Source organism: Hipposideros armiger, unplaced genomic scaffold (genome assembly GCF_001890085.2).
Source record: "Hipposideros armiger isolate ML-2016 unplaced genomic scaffold, ASM189008v1 scaffold_84, whole genome shotgun sequence".
NCBI classification, from domain to species: Eukaryota; Metazoa; Chordata; class Mammalia; order Chiroptera; family Hipposideridae; genus Hipposideros; species Hipposideros armiger.
The window spans coordinates 3,599,600-3,622,471 of record NW_017731434.1 but is presented as its reverse complement, the minus strand read 5'-3'; the positions used below and the strand labels follow the sequence as shown (position 1 = coordinate 3,622,471).

Below are 22,872 nucleotides of genomic sequence, written 5' to 3'. Positions count from 1 at the left end.
ACACACACACACACACACATACATATATATGTATATTTAGTTATATATATATATATATATATATATATATACTAAGGAAGGTCTGAAAAAAGTCTGAAATTACTTGGTTACTTAATTATATAGCAGGAAACTTAAAAAAATTTTTTAGCGGTAAGATGACAATTCAGAACACTACATTTGCATTCTCACAGGCTGGAGCTGGGGGAAAACTACTTAACACTGGTTAAATGGATGCTGTTCTTAATTATTAGGACCTCAATAAAATTGGCCATAGGCACACACAACACTAGATTACTAATTCTGGTTAAAACTGAATTTTATGAATTACGTTTTTAAAAGGTAAAGAAAGGGGCAGTCATATTGTCATAGCCTCACCCACATTACACAAAAACTTAGGCATCAGTTCGAAAACGAGGAGGCCTTCAAACTGAATTCATCCCCACTTGTGATAAAACTCAAAACTCTGACAATCTAGAAGATACAGGGGCACTTTACTACCCTGAAGATCATGGCGAGTTCCCGCTACACCCGGAGGACGTTTTCTGGGGCATCACTGCGCGGCGTTCGGCACGTTTCTCACAGACGCACTCCCGGCTGCAGCGCTCTCAAGACACTGTAGCGTCGTCGTTACGCTCGTGACGTCACCCGCTTTTCCTGCATTACCCCCGGAGGAAAATTCACCGACATCACCTCCCTTAGGCGGCGACCGTTAAGAAACGCTGCTGCTTTTCTGCAGGCTTTTAGAAACTCGGGCATACCGCGGTCGCCACGCCAACCTTACCCACTACCCGAGAGGAAAAGCCATACAGCCTCCACTCAGGAACGCGCGCAGAGGAAGCGCCAAAATAAGCCACATTCTCGCGAAAGCCTAAACACAATTCTCGCGACATCTTCCTGCCTCTCCGTTTTTTACAGCCCCACCCACCCACGGCGCCTTGCTTCAAACCATCGCGAGATTTTCTCAGTCTCCGCCCCTTTACGGCACGATGGTCGCACAAGAATGTGATACAGTCTCGGCGTCCGCCATTTTCTTTCTTTCTTAGCAGTTGGCTGTGAGAAGGTCTCTGCAAAGAAGCGGTAGCAGCCACGGTAGGGTAGACATGGCAGACTATTCAACAGTGCCTCCACCCTCGTCTGGTTCAGCTGGTGGTGGAGGCGGCGGCGGCGGTGGTGGAGGAGTTAACGATGCTTTCAAAGATGCGCTGCAGAGAGCCCGGCAGGTAAGTCTGGACCGCGCGGCGGGATCCCAACAGCTCACGGTAATTGGCCGCTGGCTGAGTAGGCCGCTACTTCTTCGCGCATGAGGAAGAGGAAAGAAGTACCCTTCCGGGCTCCGAAATGTGAGGAGACTCACGTTTCCCGGCGATGGTAGTACCGATGATAAGGCCGGAACTCGGTTTTGTGTTCTTGCTGTCTAAGCCACTGGGAACCTCAAGGCGTGCTACGCAGAGATGGTTTTAGGTCTTTCTGCGGCACTCGCGCTTCTTTCTCCCAGGAGTTCACTTAGCATTTCCTTTTCCTCAGAATGAACTTGCTCTCCCGTGGGGTAAAGCGCGCGTAGTTTTACACAATAGTATGGAGGGTTCTGGTAATGAGTTTGAGAAAGAACTAGGGTCTGTCCACAAGGAGAGCCATGGTAAGGGAAGGGATATGTCATTAGAGCAGTTCTTTTCCAGCTTCCAGTTCATTCGAACTCGGTTCGCAGTTAATCTTTCGGTATCATTCACTGTCACACCTACAAGGAAGAGATTTAAGAGAGCACTAATATTCCGCGTTGGAGTCCTTCCCAGTGGCGGGATATACGTGTCAGTTTGTTAAACCAGCCTTTCCTTCGCCCCTTATTTCTCAAAATGGCTTCAGGCCCATCATACCCCAAGTTTCTGTTTGAATCTGCCTCTCTGTACAGAGTCGTAAACTGACCAGACCTCTTTGTATTACGTAGGTGCGTACATTTGCCTTGAAGGCACTTCTTTCACAAACGAAAGCTATAAAAAGCACATGTACTCCCGGAAATGGAAAGATTTCTTAATTTCAACCTCATTTTTACTACATAGTCTCTTAATATAATTATAACTTTTAAGATTTATGATGTTGGTACAGACTTCTATGTAAGCAAAAGTAAAAACCTTATTCTCATTATGACAAAATGCTTAATAGGTGTTAGACTACAGTGTTATGCGAATGGTAATCAGAAACTAATTTTGCGGTATGTTTAATTGTATTAGGAGTTGACTTAACTTATACCTTCCAGCTCTGTTAAAAGATAATTTGAGTCAAAATCCATAAAATCTGTGGTGATGTAATAAATCGCTCTTGTTTTCATAATGTGAACACATTATAAATAAAGATGGACCTGTTCTTGTTTATATTCAAAAATATTCAGGGGAGTCAACAAATACTAATTCTATGGTTTTTTTCGCCTAATTTTTATTTATTAGGGAAATGTTTAGAAGAGCAACTGAAACATTTATATAATGACAAGAACTCTGTAAGTAAGGTTTTGTTAAATTGGGTTGGAAGACTCACCTGAATTTTTATTCATCCAGCATAATGAATATGTGCCACACACTGTACTTAGTTATTGGAGATTTTTGAAGTGTGTGAATTGGATTTCTGCTTTCTAGAAAGCTATGATAACAGTTAAAGGAACCAAATGCAAATGAATTGTAGTATCTGATTAATGCTTTCAGAGAGGGGTGGACAAAATACGGGCACTTAATCTGCCTGTTCTGTAAACATTTATAGAGTTCCTACTTTGAGTTAGGCACAACACAACACCAGGGAGTAAGGTGCCTAACTGCCAAAGTAAAGGACTGGTATTTTAAGCAAGGCATTAACAAATGAGAGTTTGACCAGTGGAGAAAAGCAGCATATGCAAAGGTATGGGGGTTTTTGCAATGACAAGAACCCAAGAGTGAAGTCAGTGTTGGATGGGGGAAAAGGTGGATTCAAAGTCTAAAAGAAGTTAGATTGCCATACTGTAATTAAAAATTGGACTTAATTATTAGGCTTAGCTGTAATTTCCTGATTAAGTTGGACTGCTTTTTTAATATGGACATTTTCCTCAAACTGTGGAATTTCTTGTACTCTCTTTATATGCCAATAGATCCCTTGCCCCATTGCCCTTGCTATAATGATTCTTTACAGATGTCTTTGATGTAATGATTTGATTGTTTCTTTACAGAATTTGTCTTAAATCTGAGATCCCCAAATTTAGCTTTTGAGTTGAATTAACCCTTCTGATTACATCTGAGGCTGTCTATGTCAGTTGTAGCCACTTGTCTTATAAGTGGACCAAAGGGACAAGTTAGGTTAATTACTTAAACCACTTTCTCCTAAAGGAAACTGAATTATATTTTCCAAATCCCCATCTAACCTTAAGTTTCTTTGTCCAGAGTATTATGTTATGTTCTTTGTAAGGAAGAGATATGAACAGATTCTTGCTCTCAAAGCACTTTGTACCAGTGGGGATGCTGTTGGCATTTTTAGCTGGACATTTATTTGTTATGCAGGAAAGCAGGAAAAGTGATTGGGATCTCTGCTCCCTACCTAGTAAATGCTAGTAGCATTTACTGTAGTTAATTGTTGCCATCTGGTAACTTAGTCTGAATTGCCAAATCTTTTTTTCCCAAAGAATCCTAATAGCTTATTTTTAATGTGAAATTTACAGATTTTTATAATATTCTGAGCTAAATCCAGCACAGGGGCACCAGATAGCTTTTCTAGTTTAGGGTTTCCATCCTGTCTGTACACTTTAGAAATTTATATTTTTGTATTTCAGGTTGTGTCTCCAGAGGGTAAGGTTGTGATTCTTTGATTAGTTCTTTAGTGATCACACTACATAACAAATTCTGTCTCTGAAAATTAGAAAATTAAAATGTATCTATCTACTTACTTCTCCAAGTTATATGAAAATAGAAGTGAATCAGAGGCTAAAACTAGATGACTTAACAGTGGTAGATCACAAATTAAGCAAGAATATCAAACTTTGTTGCTTCTGCTCTAAACAACTAGTAAATTAGTCATTAAATACTCAGTTATTCTTGAAACCTCTTCCTTGATAATTGTAGAAATGGCTCAGACTGTGTTAATGTTGTTTGAATGCAATGAAAATTTTATAGAATTGTTGATTTTACCATTAATCCCTTCAATGAAAAATAGCATTTGAATATGATTTTTAAAAAATATTTTGGAACAAGATAGCAAAGTTTGATTATGGTAATGAGCAAAGGTTCCTGTGTTGTTTAGACAGGACAATGTTAATAAAGTGGTGGCCTAGTGATATTTCTAGGGTCCTTCACATTTCTGGTGCATGGGAACAATCCATCAAGACCTTGCCCATAGTAGGTACTCAGTATTTATCGAATTGAATCAAGAAATAATCTTTAATGAATTAAAGTAGCAATGAAATTTTGTTTGGAAAGTAATTATGTTCTTTCAAAATTCATTTCTCAAATGCCTATAGTAGTCTATGTCAGATATTAGGAATACAAAGAGAAATAATATACCTTTTCTCCCACAGGCACAGTTTTCACAAATAGAATGTAACTACATATATCTCTGGCCAGTACAAATAAAAATCTGTTAAATTTTAAAAATGAAATATTTGAAGTCATGTGGACCCTGCTTTATAGTTGAATTATAATATGCTGTTTTGTTCATAATAACTGGCAATTTACATACTACATGTTAAGCTCTGTGCTAAACTTGTATTAAGTCATTTAATTCTCAGAGCCATCCTACAAGATAAGATAGAAACTGTTATCTTTGTATAGATAAGGTGAATGAGGTACAGAATGTATAGGAAAATTTGGCAAGGACCCAAAGCAGTTGAAACAGAATTACAACCCACCCCAAATCACAGTTGTACTCCGAAGCCTCAGGAAGCATGTAGTGGACTGAAAATTAGGAGCTACTCATCTTAGGCATTTGGGTAGTTCTGAGAATCAGCTTTTGATTTTTTTTTCAAAATCTAAAATCAGGTAGTATGACTAAATCTCTTAAATTTCCTTTCAACTGCAGAAATTTTGGGTAGTAGGAATATTTAATGAAGGAAGGTGAAAAAAACTAATGCAATGGAAGCATGGAAAATATTTACAAAATTGAGAAGTAGAGCAAGGTCCAAATGGAAAGCTGGAATTATAGTAAATTAAAGTCAAAGAAATTGCTTACACTTAATTTTCCTAGTCTAATAAAAATTTCATATAGTTGAAGTTTGGATTTTAGGAATTATTATTTCTCTTAAATTAATCCTTGGAGTGACCTATGAAATGTGTGCCTTGCATTGATCCTGGAGAGTTGATCAAGTCTGTTGATAATTTTTTTTTTTTAAGATTTTATTGGGGAGTTGGGGGAGGGGAACAGAATAGTTGCTGTCCTTTTGTTCTTCAGTCTAGTTGTGGAGGACGTTGCTTCACTGGCCCATGTTGGTATTAATCATTGTGCTCTTCCCCGTGAGGCAGTCGCTCGCAGGCCATTGGACGGCAGCTCACCAAAGCTCAAGCCCACTGCTGGCCAGCCCCACTGTAGCCCAGCTCCAGGTCGAGCTGTTGCTCACCATCTTAGCTATAGAGGGCGCAGCGTCATTGGTCCTTCACGTGGGATCCAAACCGGGGCCCTGCTGCTCAGCTGGCGTCCCAAGCTAACTCTTAACCAACACACCACTCGGCCAGCCCTGTTGATATATTTTTACTAAAAGCTCTTTTCTATGTCGTATTAGTTCTGAATTTTTTAGGTAGTATTACTGGTTTATGTGCCTGAGTGAACCAAGTATCAACTTTCATTTTCATTTGAATAGTTTTAGAACAATTTAAGGAATAAGGAGGGTGTATCTTTTCTCTGTGCAGAAGTTCCTAGAGTTCAAGGAGTGCTGCTCTGCAAATTCATAGAGCATTTATTAAAAAAAAAAAGCTAACTGCAGAAGGTATTCACAGCCTAAACCATTTTCCTATCACTAGTATTACTATTTTCTCTGGCCTGAAATACTTAACATCAGTGCCCATCCGTGTCTGGCAATGTATTTAAGTTCCTTAAGGAACAATTCAATGTTAAGTGCTTTAAAACTTTTAAGGATGGAAAAGCAGTTTTTTCAGGTGTGATGAGGAAAGCTTTCAGAAAAGAAATAAGATTTTAGTTATAGTTTATACTAGGAATGGCATGATGGCTCAAACCTTTGAAAATCAATGTAATTCATCATATAGGAAACAGAACTTTTTAAATGTCCACATATGACCATCCCAGTAGATGCATTGTGATGATTAATTTTATGTGTCACCTTAGCTAGGCCATGGTACCCAGATATTTAGGTATTTATTAAACACCATTTCTGTGAAGGAATTTTTTTAGATGAGATTAACATTTAAATCAGTAGACTTTTTCAAATAAGCTGATTTTATTAAAAAAAAATTTTTTTTTAATTAGAGGCTCAAAGATGCAAACAGGCTTTTGAGAAAGTGAAAGATGATTAAGGAAGGTTTGACTGACCAAATTTATAGCATACAGATAGTCAGGAAAATAAAATTTTATACCTTTTTTTATCAAGCATTTTTATACTTAATTTTTTTTTTTTAAAGATTTTTATTTTTTTTTTATTGGGGAATTTGGGGATAGGAACAGCGCTGGGGAGTTGGGGGAAGGGGAACAGACAAGTTGCTGTCCTTTTGTTCTTCAGTCTAGTTGTGGAGGATGTTGCTTCACTGGCCCAAGTTGGCACCTTCATTGCGCTCTTCCTTGGCGAGGCAGATCAGTTGCAGGCTTCTGGACGGCCGCTCACTGCGGCTGCTGGCCGCTCACACTGGCTGCTGGCTACTCACACTGGCTGCTGGCTACACACCGTAGCCCATGGCAACCCACTGCAGCAGGGGCTGCAGCCTACGCCGTCGCCGGCGACTCACAGCAGCCCAGCTCCAGGTTGAGCTGTTGTTCAGCATCTTAGCTGTAGAGGGCAGTGTCACTGGCCCTCATATGTGGGATCCGAACCGGGGCCCTCTGGCGTCCCAAGCCAGCTCTTAACCAACGCGCCACTCGGCCGGCCCTATACTTAATTCTAATATGCTTTGCTATAGTTTGCATGTACAGATGAGGAAAAAAGAAATCTAGGAACTCTAGGGAAGTACAGTTGATTTATGGGAACTGATCCATACACATACACACACACACACACACACACACACACACACACACACACACACTCTCACATTGGGTTTAAGACAAGTTGCTGACTATACGCTTCTCTAGTTTCTTGGTTATAATGAAACTTGAGGTAGTTGGTTTAGATCCATATCAGGACATCTTTGGGGGAATTCCAGTCACCAAAAGTTTGATTTTCCATTTAATTTTGTATCGTGGAAAATTTCAGACATACTCAGAATTGAAAGAATAATGTACCGAACTCAGAGCCAACCACCCGGCTTCAGTGACTGTACCCCTTACAGTCATTAGCATGGAACTGTGTAGAAATTGGGACATAGCCACCATTAACTTAACTTTGTACCCTTAGTTAAAGTAACCTCTTGAGATTTTTTTTAGCTATAAGCTGGATCTATATCTCACTAAGTACTCTCTACCTCATAGTTACTGTGATTATTCAGTGACAAAATGAGTATAATACATTTATGCTGTGGAGCTTGATCTGTTGCTGGCACGCAACAATATTAGTTCCATTTCCTTTTTCATAGAAAAATGCAGTAAATGTCCACTAGTTATGTCCTACTTGTGAACTTGAGGCTGGTATTTATTATTTGATGGTTGTTTAGTCAAGTGCCAGTAATTATTTGCCCCACTGTAAAAGTTAAGTCTTTTAGGATAAAATTACAGCTCTAGCTGTGGCTTTCTTGGAGGTACAGCTTGCCAGGCTTTCCCCTCTCCCATGTTTCCTTAGAACAAGATTGTCCAATAGAAATGTAATGCAAGTCACATTTTATTTAATCCAACATATCTAAAATATTACCATTTCAATGTTCAATATAAAAAATTTTGAGATGCTAACATTCTTTTAATTCCAAGCTTTCAATATTTATGTACTTTACATTTCAAAGTACTTCTCCAGTTTGGACCAGCCACATTTTAAGTTCTCAGTAACCACACGTGGCTAGCGTCTACCCTATTAAGACAGCACAGCCTTGGAGTCCCGCAGGGTGTTCACATTCTCTGTGCCCACAAACACATCTTTTGAAGAGTCATCGGAGAGAGCCATGGAAAAGGTAGAATTAGGATCCAGATTTTTTTCCAAGCTATTTGGTCAGTCTTCTAAAGATTCCTAATTGATTACTTCTTTGTTCTTCTAGAGATAGAGCAGAAGCTTAATTCCAGATGGTGATTATTTGTTAACTCTGAAGTTAATGGTAGTAATAAACTATGATTTGAATTTGTCTTTCTATCAATCTTTTTATGTGATAGATATTTGATAATATACAGAGGGTGCCAAAAAATTATACACATTTTAAGAAAGCAAAACTGTATTAAAATTGTAATACTCAATATATACCGATAAGAAAAGGTGAATACAAGCCACATCTGACTTATGAAATTACAAGAGGTGCTCAAAGTGGTTACCATCAGCGCCCAGAAACTTCTAATTACAGCGAACTACTGCTTGAGCAACATTGACCAAAATGTCCACTTGTATACATTTTTTTGCACCCCTGGCATGTATTAAAGCTATATGAGGAAACAGTACTGAAATTGTGTAGTAATTATGATGCTATCCTTAATGATGGTGTGTTTTTGTTTTTTAAGATTGCAGCAAAAATTGGAGGTGATGCTGGTACATCACTGAATTCAAATGACTATGGTTATGGGGGACAAAAAAGGCCTTTGGAAGATGGAGGTAAGTTATAGCAATAAGCATTTTAATTGTTTTACACAGTTTAGTTATAAAGTGATTTTCAATATTTTTCAAATGTTCTTTTATTGAAACATTACTTTTATCATAAGGTTTCCAAAAGTATAAGGTTTATATTGGCCTCAAAAGGAAAGGGGGGAAAAGAGACCTAGGGAAGGTAGGTAAAATTTGAGTTAACCAGCCAATTTCATCTTAATTAAAAAACATCATTTTCTTTCTTTTAGGGTTGTGCCAGAATGACAGTTTGCACAGACGACTTGTTAATATACTGAAAAAAAAAAAAAGAAAATACATATAAAATGTTTAGGAGACATTTTACAGGTTTTTCTCATCATACATGAATTAACCTTTATATGCTATATTTTCATTATTTTGCTATTTTGGATTTCACTTTAAAGGTTGAAGTTGCTATAGTTTGCTACTCTAGTGTGTTGCAGGTTATACCATTTTTTGTTACTTTTTGTTTGTTTTAGTACCTTGTTTTGTGTTTCAGGTTTAATTCAATGTGGCTTAAAGCAGTAGCCTTACAGTGCCTTGTATTTTTAAAAAACAATTGTTGAAGCTTCTGAACTTAGAAGTTGGCACATATTTTTGTTTTAGATTTGATGTATGAATTTTGATACAATTTATTTTTGCCCTTTTATTATTATTATTTTTTTTTACAAGGAGGATTCTGAATGAGCCTATAGAATGTATTTGTAGCTTTTGACCAGGAGTACTTGGTTTTATTTAAGTGACTTTCACATTTATAGTGAGGTTTTAATATACAAAAAAAAAAAAAATGAGCTAATGATGCTTCAGATGTTGTATGTAATGTATTCTTTTTATTTTATGTGTAGATGGCTCTTGGACAAGTCCGAGCAGTACAACACACTGGGAGGGAATGCCCTCTCCTTTTAAAGGCAGGAATTTTTATTTATTACCTGTGTTTAGTATGTAAACGTGAAATAAACCAGTGGATTCTTAAATGGACACAAGCATTTCTTGGATTATGTGTCTGAATTTTTGCTGCACAACATTCTGATGTTTGATCATTTAAGTTTGAAGGGGGGAGGAGCATGTAGTACGTTCAGCTATCGGTTGTCTATTCTAAGGTATGCATTGTATTCATCTGTGTAAAGGATGTAGATGAAGGCAGTCATGTAGTTGCTTTGAGTTTTTCTGCCCGACGTTTATGCCTTGAAATGTTTGGTGAGGAATAATAGAACAGTTTAGATTGAGATTGCCTTGTAATGTGATTTTAAAATTTATTTTGCATAGCTTTGTGGTCACTGTCAGATACATCAACTTTTGATATGTCAAATTTTCACATTTTGATAGGTTTTTTTTCTTCCAGTCTTCAGTTCCTACAGTGGGAAGCATCATTAGCCTTTAGCATGTGATATTTTGCTAGTAACGGACGTAAATACTTTGTCTTGTATCATTCTAAAGTGCTTAACATACATTAAGGTCAGTGATTTGATACAGTCAAAAAGCATTTTTTTTAATGTCTGTGCATTTTTAAATGTGAAGAAAATGAAAGATGTAATTTTTCTTTTCAATTAATAAGAGTTTGGGCTGAGTTTTGGCACTTTGGGTTCAAATAACAAACGATACCCTCAGCTATTTCAATAAATGTTTATACTGATATTTATTCTCATGTGGGCAGGGGGGAACTAAGTCTTGATTGTACTTGTTGGCAAAAAATTAAAAGATTCTTAATTTTGCAGATCAACCAGATGCTAAGAAAGTTGCTCCTCAGAATGACTGTAAGTGTTTAGTTAAAGTTGGGTTAAAAGCTAAAGTAACTGGACTTTAATTGGGGTCTTGGTCTTATCTTTTATTGGTTATCTTTGAAGTTAGTTGAAGGTTGTGAATATTCTTTTAGAATGAATTTCTTTGTAAATATGTGTCTTCTATCTTTATGATCTCTCACGTCAATTATGACCAGGTATATATTAATAAAATTTCGCTACAAAATTGTTTTACATACTCAGTTTATTTTATAACTCCATTTCTTAATCTATGCTTGCATACTTGAAAACGGACAATTTTTTTCTCTCATTGCTGGTAATATCTTTCCTTATCACTGACTTTTTTTGCCCACTATCAATGTTGACTTAAATATTTGGCATAAAATTTTACTCTCTCTAAGTTGTCTGTGTGTTGGAAAGAGTTTAGAATTGCTTGATAAGATTGTATTGTTAAATATATGTGAACTTAAATTAAAAGTTTTCATTTTATTTTTATTTAATTTTTTGGTAGCTTTTGGGACACAGTTACCACCGATGCATCAGCAGCAAAGGTATAGTCAAATGCTTTTCAAAGAGTACTTTGCAGTTTTGGTTGAACTGTATGTAAAAACACAACCAAGTTAGTGTATGGTGAATGTGTGTCTGCCCTTTTTTTGTGTATATATCGTTCATTTCTTTTGACTTAAGATGATACAGAATCATTTTTCTTTTTCAGTTAGATATATTTGTAATTTTGAAGGATGGGTGGAATTAGTCACATTTTAGAACTAAAGTGAATTAAAATAACTTCTTTGCAGTTCATGCCTTCAGACTGTACCATCAACCATACCCTCCTCACTTGATGTATACCCCTTAATTAAATTTCTGACTTTGCTTAAGCCATATTTTGACTAAACATGTGTCTGGAAACCTAGTTTAAGCCATTAGGAGCCATTAGACTCCTATTTTTATCAGTAGAGTACCTTTTATATGTAAACAAATGATCTTTGAAGGAAAATGTTAGTTTCTGTTCTTTCTTATTAGCAGGTCTGTAATTACTGAAGAATACAAAGTTCCAGATGGAATGGTTGGATTTAGTAAGTAACCTAATTTTTAAAGCTTTGAAAACATAATTAAAACATACTTTACAATCTTTCAGCAAATAATTTTCTTTTTTCTTACTAGTAATTGGCAGAGGAGGTGAACAGATCTCACGCATACAGCAGGAATCTGGATGCAAAATACAGATTGCTCCTGGTAATGTTATTCTTGCTATTTTCATACTGACTAGAAAACTAGCATATTTTTTTAAGTCGCTAGTGAAAATAATGGTATCTGTTAATCTTTTCTTGGCCTTAAACTTTTTTTGTTTGTTTTAAATTGTAGACAGTGGTGGCCTTCCAGAAAGGTCTTGTATGTTAACTGGAACACCTGAGTCTGTCCAGTAAGTATGCAAATCACTTGCCTAAGCCAGCCCCTTCTATCGGCTGAAGGCGTTTGCCTCTGTGATTGAATCTAAATTGAATATGACTCTCCTGCACTATTAATTTCCCTCTTTTCTATATAATTTCTGATAGCACATAAACATGCATGAAAATCCATCCATCTTAACCAAAACAATCCCTGAACCCCATATTTCTATTTCTCAGTTCCCTTTTACAACAAAACTCCTTAAAAAGGAGGTAGCTCTACTCTACTCATTATATCATCTGCCTGTTTTCATTTTTTCCTGAATTTGCACCAGTAAGGCTTTTATTCCCATTGTTCCATTGAAATTGCTTTTTAAGATCACAACTGGCCTCCACCTCATTCAGCCTGTCAGCATTGTTTGACACTTGCCTAGCGATACCCACCTCGTAGTCGCTCTTTATCAGTCTTTTTTGGCTGTCCATCCTTATCTTCCTGGCTTCTCAATGCAAAAGTGCCACAAAATTCGGCCCTCCTGTGGTACAGCTACACATACCCTTTAGATGACTTCATTGACTCTATTAAACTTCATTTAATATATAGCTTTATGTGCCATAGATTTTATATACTCCTAAATTTTTATCTTCAGCCTTGATCTCTTTTCCTGAATTCCAAACTCATATCCAGCTGCCCAATACCTACACTTGAATGTCCATTAGACATCTCAAACTTTAGATTGTTAAAAACAGAATAGTTTTTTCCACCCCATTCCCAGCCTGCTTTTATTTTACTCTTCTTATTCATCACATCTCAGTTATGGCAAACCTGTTTTAATACTTTATCTTATACCTCATTTATCCATAAGCAAGTCTTGATCATTTTTTCTTCATAATTTATTTGGAATCCAGCCATGTCTTGCCACCTTCTGTACTATCATCTTATCTTTGATGCCATTTGCCTGTATTGTAATAGGTCGCCATTCTTTTTACTTTGTTCTTATAATGGTATAGCCTTAGTGATCCTTTTAAAATGTGAATCAATTCATAACACTACTTTGCTCAAATTCCTCTAATGCTTCCTCATTTAGAGTAAAAGTCAGTGTCTTTATCATGGCCTACTTTCTTGCCATCTTTCTCATTTCATTTTTTACCATTCTCCCAGCTCACTCTGTTGTAGTCTCATATAGCCTCTTTTCTGTTCAGCACTCCAAGCATGTTCTCATTTGAGTCCTTTGCATTTCCTATTCTCTGGAACATTTCCCCCCAGGTGCTTTCATATTCCCTCCCTGACTACTTCAGGTCTTGGCTCAATTATCTCTTTATCAGTAAGGACTCGTATATCTATTTCCCAGAAAATATTTTCAGAAAAATCCCTACACACACGCGCGCGCGCGCGCGCGCGCGCACACGCACACACACACACACACACACTCACTCACTCACTCTGTCATCATTCTCCTTTGAGTTTTTTATAACACTTCCCTAATGACATGTAATTTATTCAACATGCTTTTACTTAATGAAGTTAAGCCATGCCAACAGAAACCCTGTCTGTTTTGTTCAGTGCTGTAAACCCATTACCTAGAATAGCACTTAGCATATAGTTGACTTTATATGTTGAAGGAATAAATTTTAACATTTGAGTGACCAAAGTGATGGTTTAAAAACATAAATCCAACATTTAGTTCTTAGAGTAATCAGCTTCATTCTGAGATAACTTTAGAAGTAGAATGTTACTTTTTAGAAATTTTGTATTCTCAAAAATATTAAAAATCCTATACCTTAAAATTTATTGAATAGTTTCGATCTTTGACCCTGATGGCATTTTCTTTTGATTAAAATTGTTAAAATTTAGCTTTAGGCCACCCAAACTGGAATTGGACAGGGTACCTGATTATATTTTGTATTTCTCTATTTGGATAAGTTTTTGGGTATGCTACAACTTGCTTAAATTATTAATTTGTTAACAGATCAGCAAAACGGTTACTGGACCAGATTGTTGAAAAAGGAAGACCGGCCCCTGGCTTCCATCATGGTGATGGACCAGGAAATGCAGTTCAAGAAATAATGATTCCAGCCAGCAAGGCAGGATTAGTTATCGGAAAGGGAGGAGAGACTATTAAACAACTTCAGGTATTATTATTTGTAAAATGATTTTCATCGGTTTTGAAGCCAGTTTCTTTCTGCTCCCCTTTTGTTAATACATATGGTTTTTATGATTAACAGGAGCGGGCTGGAGTTAAAATGGTTATGATTCAAGATGGACCTCAGAACACTGGTGCTGACAAACCTCTTAGAATTACAGGAGACCCATACAAAGTTCAAGTAAACTTAAGATTATATTTTACAAGAGGGATTTGGGGTGGATGGCAGAATGAGCAAAATATTCATGAATAATTACAGTGTTTTGAGGCATGCTTTCTAAATTGGGTAATTTTTTCTACTTTAGCAAGCCAAGGAAATGGTGTTAGAGTTAATTCGTGATCAAGGTGGTTTCAGAGAAGTTCGAAATGAGTATGGGTCAAGAATAGGAGGAAATGAAGGAATAGATGTAAGTAAAAATATTCAGAAATGGTTGTATGCTAATTAATCCATTGGTATAATATATTTTCTCTATTTTGTGTTCCATAGCCTTCTCTAACATTATATATTCTTTTTTCCTCCACTTTCCATCTTAGAATGCAATAGTATATTATACATCTTGTTATCCTTTTTGACAGAAATAGTGCTATGTATACTTTTATGATTTGAGGCACATTGATTTTAAGGAAATGGCTCTCTTAATACTTAGTCGTCTTTGCATAGGTCCCCATTCCAAGGTTTGCTGTTGGCATTGTAATAGGAAGAAATGGAGAGATGATTAAAAAAATACAAAATGATGCTGGTGTTCGAATTCAGTTTAAGCCAGGTGAGTACATAATTTTCTAAATATTGATACTACTTTTGACTCTGACACCTTTAATGCTAAATTAATCCAATTTGTTTCTGTGTTTTTGAAGATGATGGAACAACACCTGATAGAATAGCACAAATAACAGGACCTCCAGACCGATGTCAGCATGCTGCAGAAATTATTACAGACCTTCTTCGAAGTGTTCAGGTGTGATAGAATACTAATATTTTCTTTGTTTTGTTTTAATTTAAAATTTTTTATTTCATTAAATCTGAATGTTTACCCCCCTTTATTTTATATCAGAAGGTGTTTGATGATAGTTTATTAATAACTAGAAATTTTTTAATTGCTTTAAGGTAGACATCTTGGAGCAGGAAGGCAGCTACATAAGTGTACTATGTTACACCAATATAAAAAGAATAAATAGTTTTTTTGGGGCCAAGTCATCTTTCAGCTTCTCTAAATTTCTGATTTAGGAAAATGAAAGTTGAGGAAACCAGACATTTAATAATTTTATTGTGGTAAGAAGAGTATATTTCTATGCTGACTTTGTTTCTTCTTGTCTTTCCCTTTTTTAGGCTGGTAATCCTGGTGGACCTGGACCTGGTGGTCGAGGAAGAGGTAGAGGTCAAGGCAATTGGAACATGGGACCACCTGGTGGACTACAGGAATTTAATTTCATTGTACCAACTGGGAAAACTGGATTAATAATAGGAAAAGGCATGTCTTTTTAAACCGTTAATGTTTTCAAGTGGGATGGAAAATTCAACAAAGCACTAAATTTTTCTGGATGCTGTTTCTGCTGCTGTTGTAAATTAGTAGTAGTGATTTTCTCTGGGCTGTATTTTAGTGGAAAAGTGTTCTTATGTTAAACATAAATCAAGGACCTTATATATACTTAAGTAAAAAGAGTAGGTTTGCATTACATTGGCTTCTAGAGAAGGGGACCGACAGTTCAGTTATTAGAGTAAGAAACTTCTTTTGACCCAAAAGTGTTTTGGGTGTTTTTGTTTATTTTCCTTTTTCCTGACTAACATATTTTTAAAATTTCAAATTTTGTAATAAATGTTAGTTTATATTTACATTGCTTGTAAAAGCAATTTAATTGAACCAAATATTTTGATAAATTAGAATCCATTTTAAGATGGGGTACAGAATACTAAGTTACACCTTAAAATTTAAATATATTTTAAGAGAAGCATGAAATGCTTTATATAATTTGATTTAAAGTGTAGAATAAGTGGAAAATCGTAATGAAATATTGGCAGATGGAATACTGGTCAAAACTTCTAATGGCCTATTTAATTGCGACCATTTTCCTTTTTTTGTTTTAAGTTTATTGAGGTTTAACAGTTAATATAAATTTCATGTATACAGTGTTATAATTCAGTATCTGTATATTCTATTGAATGCTGTATACTCAAAATCTAGTTTTCTTTGTTACTATATATTTGTCTCCCTTTGCCCAATTTGTCCTTCCCCTCCCCTCTGGTAACTATCATTCTGTTTGTATCTATGAGTTTTTGTTTGGTAAATTCATTTGCTACTTGCATTTTCTTGTAAATAGCTCCTCTTGTATATGCTTTGAATCTTTAGAGAAATTACTGTGGTTTGATTTTAGGAGGTGAAACCATAAAGAGCATAAGCCAACAGTCTGGTGCAAGAATAGAACTTCAGAGAAATCCCCCACCTAATGCAGATCCTAATATGAAGTTATTTACAATTCGTGGCACTCCACAGCAAATAGACTATGCTCGTCAACTTATAGAAGAAAAGATTGGTGTGAGTAGTGTGCTTTAAACTTCAATTCGTAGCATAGTCCTTGTTAGTTAAATAAGACATACACTCATCTTTGCCTCATTATCTTTCTCTGAAAATGAGGATAATAGTACCTACCGTATAGGGTTGTAGGGATTAAATGATTGAAGTGTGTGGGTATCACTTAAAAAGAGTGCTTAGCGCATAGCCCTATAAAAATGTGACTTTTTCATTAATCCTTTTTTGCTATTTGGAAAGAATAGGTTATAGATAATAGAAGTAAGGGATAATGACAGCAATTAGAGACTTAACAAGACAGGTTAATAAAAGGGACTTTAAAAATCATGAAGTTTTACACTACTAGCCATGACCTGCTTTTACTTAGAAATTTTTCTGTTCAGACTATCCTATGTGGTTACTTTCTGTCTCTTGAGTTTGTAAAGACCACCATGCAGGCCTTCCCTGAGCTTATCAGGTGTAGTATGTGGCCCCTTTTTCATACACAAGAATAAAGGAAAAGGGTCTTTAGCTAAAGAAGAATCTTATTTCATGAGAATAAAGTCACCAAAGCCAATAGCTGCTAATATCTATTCTTTTTTGGTAAAGGATATATAAGTATTCATTATTCTCTTTTTATATATTTTTAACGTTCCGTAATAAAATATTTTAAAACCAAAAAAAAAAAAATCATGAAGTTTAGTTTCATTCTTTCATGCTGAGAAAATTGACAACTAAATGTAGTTTAAGTATTTTGGTCTGAAATGTCACATAGTCAGTATTCATTGCATGAAAGGAGCGTTTTAGGACAATTTAATGGTTTTTTCAAGTTGGATTAATCAAGAGACATCAACTAAGCAGTTTTAATTATGATGTGGCATGATATAGATATGAAATACCCTGATTTGTTAAATCAATTGTTTAGAAAATTTGATAAAGGACAAAGGAGGAAATGAATTTAAATTATTGATTTGAAAGGGTTTGGTGACAGGTTGTGAGATGAACTTCAGTTTGTTGAGCAAGAACTAGTTACATTATTGGTAAAGTATTCAGTAAATAGTTCACAATATAACAGCTAAGCAATTTGGGGAATATATTGTCAAGATGGTGGTCTGATTATTGTTAGGGTAGATACAGAGAGAGGAGCTAAAAATGGACCTGATATTTGATAAGCTTCCATGATTAATAATAAAGGGATACTAATAAAAATAAGAATTATAAAAGGAAAAGGAAACAATGGAAAGGGGAATAGTCTGGAAAAAAAAGGAAGCAAAGGAAATGCTTCAGTTCTTTGCTAATGCTGTTGATTTTAATCAATTTTATATGTCTTTAATATAGTAGAGTTAAGATAGTTTTTGCAACATGAACGAGGAAATGAAGGAAAATCTAATATTTGCTGCTTGTGGCTATATAGAGGGTAGAAATGGCAGGTTATTTGGTCTTTGAAATGTTCAACCATTACTGTTTTTCTGATTTTTGTATGTCTCTTTGCTTTTTTGCAGGGCCCAGTAAATCCTTTAGGGCCACCTGTACCCCATGGGCCCCATGGTGTCCCAGGCCCCCATGGGCCTCCTGGGCCTCCAGGGCCTGGAACTCCAATGGGACCATACAACCCTGCACCTTATAATCCGGGACCACCTGGCCCTGCTCCTCAGTAAGTATTGAGTTTGGTTCTGTGCTTTTCCCCAGTTTCTAGCTTTTGGTAAATTATATTTTTATGTTGATTTCTATCTTTCCAGTGGTCCTCCAGCCCCTTATGCTCCCCAGGGATGGGGAAATGCATATCCACACTGGCAGCAACAGGCCCCTCCTGATCCAGGTAAAAGATGATTGTCACCCATGTGTTATCTGTATTGTTTGTCACTCCTATTACATGCTTAAATTTTCTGGTGTTTCTACATTGTGTGCATTTTCTGCACTTGTTTCATTCTTTCAGCAGGAGTGGTAGTTTCTGGTTCTATCACATTGTATAAGATTGGTGTGTGTATATGGTCTGTTTTCATGGAACTTTATTCAGCCTGCATTTGGCTTTCTCTGTTTTTGAAGTTACACAGCGAGAGTGCTAAAAGCCAAAAGAAGTGTGCAGTGTCTTAGGTTTTAGGGACCAGTGCCGTCAGATGTAAATATAGTATGTATGGTAAGAGTGTAATGGAGCGTTTACTACTTGGCATTAAATTCCTGAGTTCTCAGATAAGATATATAAGTTGTCTGCTTTAGTATTCCTGAGATAGTAACTTTACATATTAGTAAAACTCAAGCCTTTATTTAATATCTGCATGTTAGAACTCTAAAATAAATTTAGTTGAATATTTTTTCTGCTCAGATCTGGGTTTTGTATATATTACATTCTATTCTATTCTTGCATCTTCTCCCACTATGTAGTTTTCTTTCCACCGTGGTAATGGGACATTCATCGAAACCAATTAACATTTGTTTATGATCCTTTTTTCTCACCTACTACCTACCTTTTAGGCCTCTTTCACTGGAGTAGTTTCAAGGAAGGTACTGAATTATGGATTCCTTTCCACACTAGTATATTTATATTTTTAAAAAGACCAAAATAGTTGATTTAAGTGAAATTGTTTTAGTGAACTTGATTAAACATTCTGGTATTTAAATGTGGCCCTATATTATAACATACTTGAATTTCATAGGAAGTGTGTTCTTTGGAATATGATGACACAACATGGCAATTACCAAAAAATCACAACTTCCACTCATTCAAGAAACAACTTGAGTGTGTTAGGATCTGGGTATGCAAAGATGAGTTTACATTCTGTAGCAGAAGACTGCACTCCCAAATGTTAGCAGTACTCTGATAGAAGGACTTAAAAAAGAAGAGGCCAGTATGATTATAGTAGTCTAAAGTTAGTCTTTTAAGAACAAAAGGACTTTTTTCCCCTCTTGTAAGCTAATTGGGATGGTGTGATTGAGCACAGGAATCACCATTTAAGAGATTCAAGAGTTTGAGCAAGTTAAGGGGCAGATTTATATCGGGTAATTTGGATCTGCAGGATTGTACTTCTGAGTACTGTGTAGGTAGGTAGGTACGTGATTAAGAAAAATTGGGGAAATAAAAAAGTGATCTCTTTCACAGTCACATTTTCCCCCTTGAAGTACTAGTGAAGTCACCACTGCAAGAAATGGTTAATGAATATGATTTCTAGAATCACCTTTGGGAAAGAAAGAACCCGTTTAGCTAAAAGATAATCAGCCAGTGTTAGATATTGCTTATATTAGACTTCACATTATGTAAAAACCAAATACTTAATTGATTTAAATGAAATTGTTTCAGTGAATTGAATTAAACATTCTGGTTTTTAAATTGACCATATTGACAATAAAGTCGATGTTCTCTGAACAAAAATGTTTCTATAAAAAAAAATGAGTTGTTAAGGATTTATATAAAAGTCAAGAACTTAGACTTCAAGATGAAACCAACGTAGGCAAATCCTAGTCGTCCAACTTCCTAATTGTGGTATAGCAAGCCAGTTTTTGAACCCCTCTAAATCTGTTTTCTTATATATAAAATGGTAATACATAAATGAATGAATATGGCATTGAATGAATATTAGTAAGTTCTCAGTATGTATTAGTTATATGTAAATATGAGGCTGGTTTTCTTGCTTTTGTACAGCATCTTGTTATTTTATCATTGCTTTAATGCCCTCTTAAGACTGGTTTTCTTATGTGAAGTTCATTCAGGAGTACAAGTATCATGTTTTCTATCCACACTTGGTGTCAAGTGAAAATATTTGTGTTAATTAGTATACAGGTAATACACTGTTAGACATAAATATCCAACATAGGAAAGCAATACATTTATTACTTGAGGAAGGTTAGGAGGGTGGCAAAATGCCTTATAACTGTATCACCTTAGAGATTGTATCACTTAAAAATCCTGTCCTTTTTTCCCCTCAAACTTCATCAACTTATTAAGCAGCTGAGAGTTTCTGCCCATTTGGGACGGAGGCTATAAACAGATTACAGGGACTTATGGACTCTGGCTAAGGAAATCACATTTTTCTTGAGAAAAGAAACTAATAAAGATATACCTCTAATATCAAGTGATACTCCTAGTGTAAAGGATAGAATCAATAAGATAACTGTTTCTGACTGAGAGATCTCAAGCTGTTAATGCATCAGTTGATGCCAGGCTCAGATTTGAGTGGGGCAACTTCTGAAAAGCACAAGCAATTATCGGCCAGAACGTAAGTGTTGGAAACATATTGACAAAGAGGGAAGATGAGGCTGGAATGGAAAGGGTAAGCCCAGGGGTCTAGATCAGTAAACATACTGATAATATGCTGTGCTTATTAAAAGCTTTGACACTCCTGAAGACTCTAGAGAATAAAGGAAGAATTTCAAGTAGGGCTATGACATCAAGTTTATGTTTCATGGGATAATCACTGTGAAATACAATGAGATGAAATACAGATAATCTTTTTTTCTGAGATTTTTATGTTGTCTTTTTATTGAAGACAGGACAGAGTTCATAGTTCTAAAATTATTTCTTGCTTGTACAGGTTAGTGTTTAGAAATCCTTTGCTTTAGTCATCTGCCACATAGAACTGCTGGTGCTTGAGGCAAAACTAGTTTAGAAAAAACAAACGCATAGGACGGATGCTTTAAGACACAGCACTGGATTTGGAGCCAAAAGATCTTCCTATCCCAATTCTGCCACCCATTTGTTTTCTAGGACCTAGGAAAGTCATTTAATCTGTGAGCCTCAGTTTTCTATAATAAAAGCTAAAAATGACTAATTAATAGAAGAATTTGAAAGTTTCTATTTACTGTTTATTTTTGGTGTCCAAAAATAAGCAATTTTGGGATCTATATATTTGCCAGAAGGGAGGGAGGGAGGGTGTGTGTGTGTGTGTGTGTGTGTGTGTGTGTGTGTGTGTGTGTGTGTGTATGTATGTGTGTGTGTGTGAGAGAGAGAGAGAGAGATAGACTGATTGATTATGGACTTCAGATGCAAACGTTGAACTTGTTTATTCCAGCTAAGGCAGGAACGGATCCAAATTCAGCAGCTTGGGCTGCATATTATGCTCACTATTACCAACAGCAAGCACAGCCACCACCTGCAGCTCCTGCTGGTGCACCAACTACAACCCAAACCAATGGACAAGGTAACTATGGTAATTAACAATTTTTTTTTTATATATAAAAATGAAAACTTTTTTGGAATTATATATGAAGTGCATCAATGTATAATACCTAAAAATCCCTAATGTTCAGTTATAGCTTCAGTAAGCAGACTTTCTTTTTAAAAATAAGTTACTTTGAAATAATTGCGAACTTTCATAAAAGTTGTAAGATACATTAGAGAATAAGAACACCCAGATAACCTAGATGTTAGTGTTTTATCCCCCATACCCTCACCCCCATTTGTTCCATTATCCTCTCTATCATGTGTCCGTGTCTATTATCATTAGTCTTTGTCAGAACCATTTACAGCCAAGCTGTAGAAATGATGCCGTTAACCCTTGAATACTCCTTTTTATATTACTCCAAAAGTTGATAACCATCATACAGCCCTCCACATCAGTTAATCAACATTGATTCGTCATTATTGGCCAAGTGTATAACCCTTAATTCAGATTTCATAATTTGCCCCAACCATTTTTATTCTGATGCAGGATCCTATCTGGTAATGTGTGGAGTTTTTTTTTTAGTTGTCAGATCTATTCAGTCTCACCAATCAAGAATAATCCTCAGCCTGTTTCATGTTATAACAAGTACAGACCTTTTTATGGGACCAATCAACCTAGGTTCCTTCAACCTTTTGTCATGATCATGAGGTCCTACTTTCTGAATGGCAAGACTACCTCAGAAATGATATGCTTTTCTTAGTGCATTACATCAGGGGTCATAATGTTGACCTGTTTCATCCCTGGAGTTGGTAGCCATGGTGACTTGGTCATATGGGTGTCTGCCAGGTTTCTATGTATAAAATCACCATTTTCCTTTTTGAAATTAATATTTTCTAGAAAACTAAGCTGAGATTACATCATATTCTGTATCTCATTTGAACTTCTACCCATTGGCTTTAGCCTTCATTGGTTAACAGCTGTCCGATTCGGCTACAATTATGATGGTAATTTCTATTTCCACCATTCATTTTACATTTATTAGTTGGTATTTTACCCTAAGGAAGAGCTTTTTTTCCCTTCCTATTCTTTATATGAGTATGGATTCCTGTTTTATTCAGTAGGTTGTAGACTATTATTTTAATTATCAGATTATCCTAGATTTGGCCAG

At 35.9% G+C, this 22,872-nt stretch overlaps 2 protein-coding genes across 20 annotated transcripts in view; one reads left to right on the top strand and one right to left on the bottom strand.

The window, feature by feature from the left end:
- The window catches only part of DNAJB4 (DnaJ heat shock protein family (Hsp40) member B4), a 39,373-nt gene extending 38,559 nt beyond the window's left edge, over window positions 1-814 (bottom strand). The window contains exon 1 of the mRNA XM_019644023.1: window positions 499-814. The gene's annotated coding sequence lies outside the window, so the exon portion shown is untranslated. The remainder of the gene's footprint in view (window positions 1-498) is intronic.
- Window positions 815-912: 98 nt separating this feature from the next.
- FUBP1 (far upstream element binding protein 1) overlaps window positions 913-22,872 on the top strand; it is a 34,819-nt gene continuing 12,859 nt past the window's right edge. For 5 of the 19 annotated variants that reach the window (XR_002124193.1, XR_002124196.1, XM_019643999.1 and 2 more), the window contains exons 1-19: window positions 987-1,220; window positions 8,737-8,827; window positions 9,682-9,744; window positions 10,552-10,590; window positions 11,087-11,126; window positions 11,599-11,651; window positions 11,740-11,811; window positions 11,941-11,998; window positions 13,931-14,093; window positions 14,187-14,285; window positions 14,410-14,511; window positions 14,766-14,868; window positions 14,960-15,060; window positions 15,432-15,573; window positions 16,475-16,635; window positions 18,111-18,262; window positions 18,348-18,427; window positions 19,081-19,110; window positions 21,612-21,749. Coding sequence is in view for 17 of the 19 variants with exons in the window: in XM_019643999.1 (XP_019499544.1) it covers window positions 1,101-1,220; window positions 8,737-8,827; window positions 9,682-9,744; window positions 10,552-10,590; window positions 11,087-11,126; window positions 11,599-11,651; window positions 11,740-11,811; window positions 11,941-11,998; window positions 13,931-14,093; window positions 14,187-14,285; window positions 14,410-14,511; window positions 14,766-14,868; window positions 14,960-15,060; window positions 15,432-15,573; window positions 16,475-16,635; window positions 18,111-18,262; window positions 18,348-18,427; window positions 19,081-19,110; window positions 21,612-21,749 (1,807 nt within the window). In the remaining 2 variants the exon portion in view is untranslated. Of the gene's footprint in view, window positions 1,221-8,736; window positions 8,828-9,681; window positions 9,745-10,551; window positions 10,591-11,086; window positions 11,127-11,598; window positions 11,652-11,739; window positions 11,812-11,940; window positions 11,999-13,930; window positions 14,094-14,186; window positions 14,286-14,409; window positions 14,512-14,765; window positions 14,869-14,959; window positions 15,061-15,431; window positions 15,574-16,474; window positions 16,636-18,110; window positions 18,263-18,347; window positions 18,428-19,080; window positions 19,111-21,611; window positions 21,750-22,872 lie in introns of all 19 variants that reach the window. The other 14 variants (XM_019644002.1, XM_019643996.1, XM_019644003.1 and 11 more) reach the window with 11 other exon arrangements.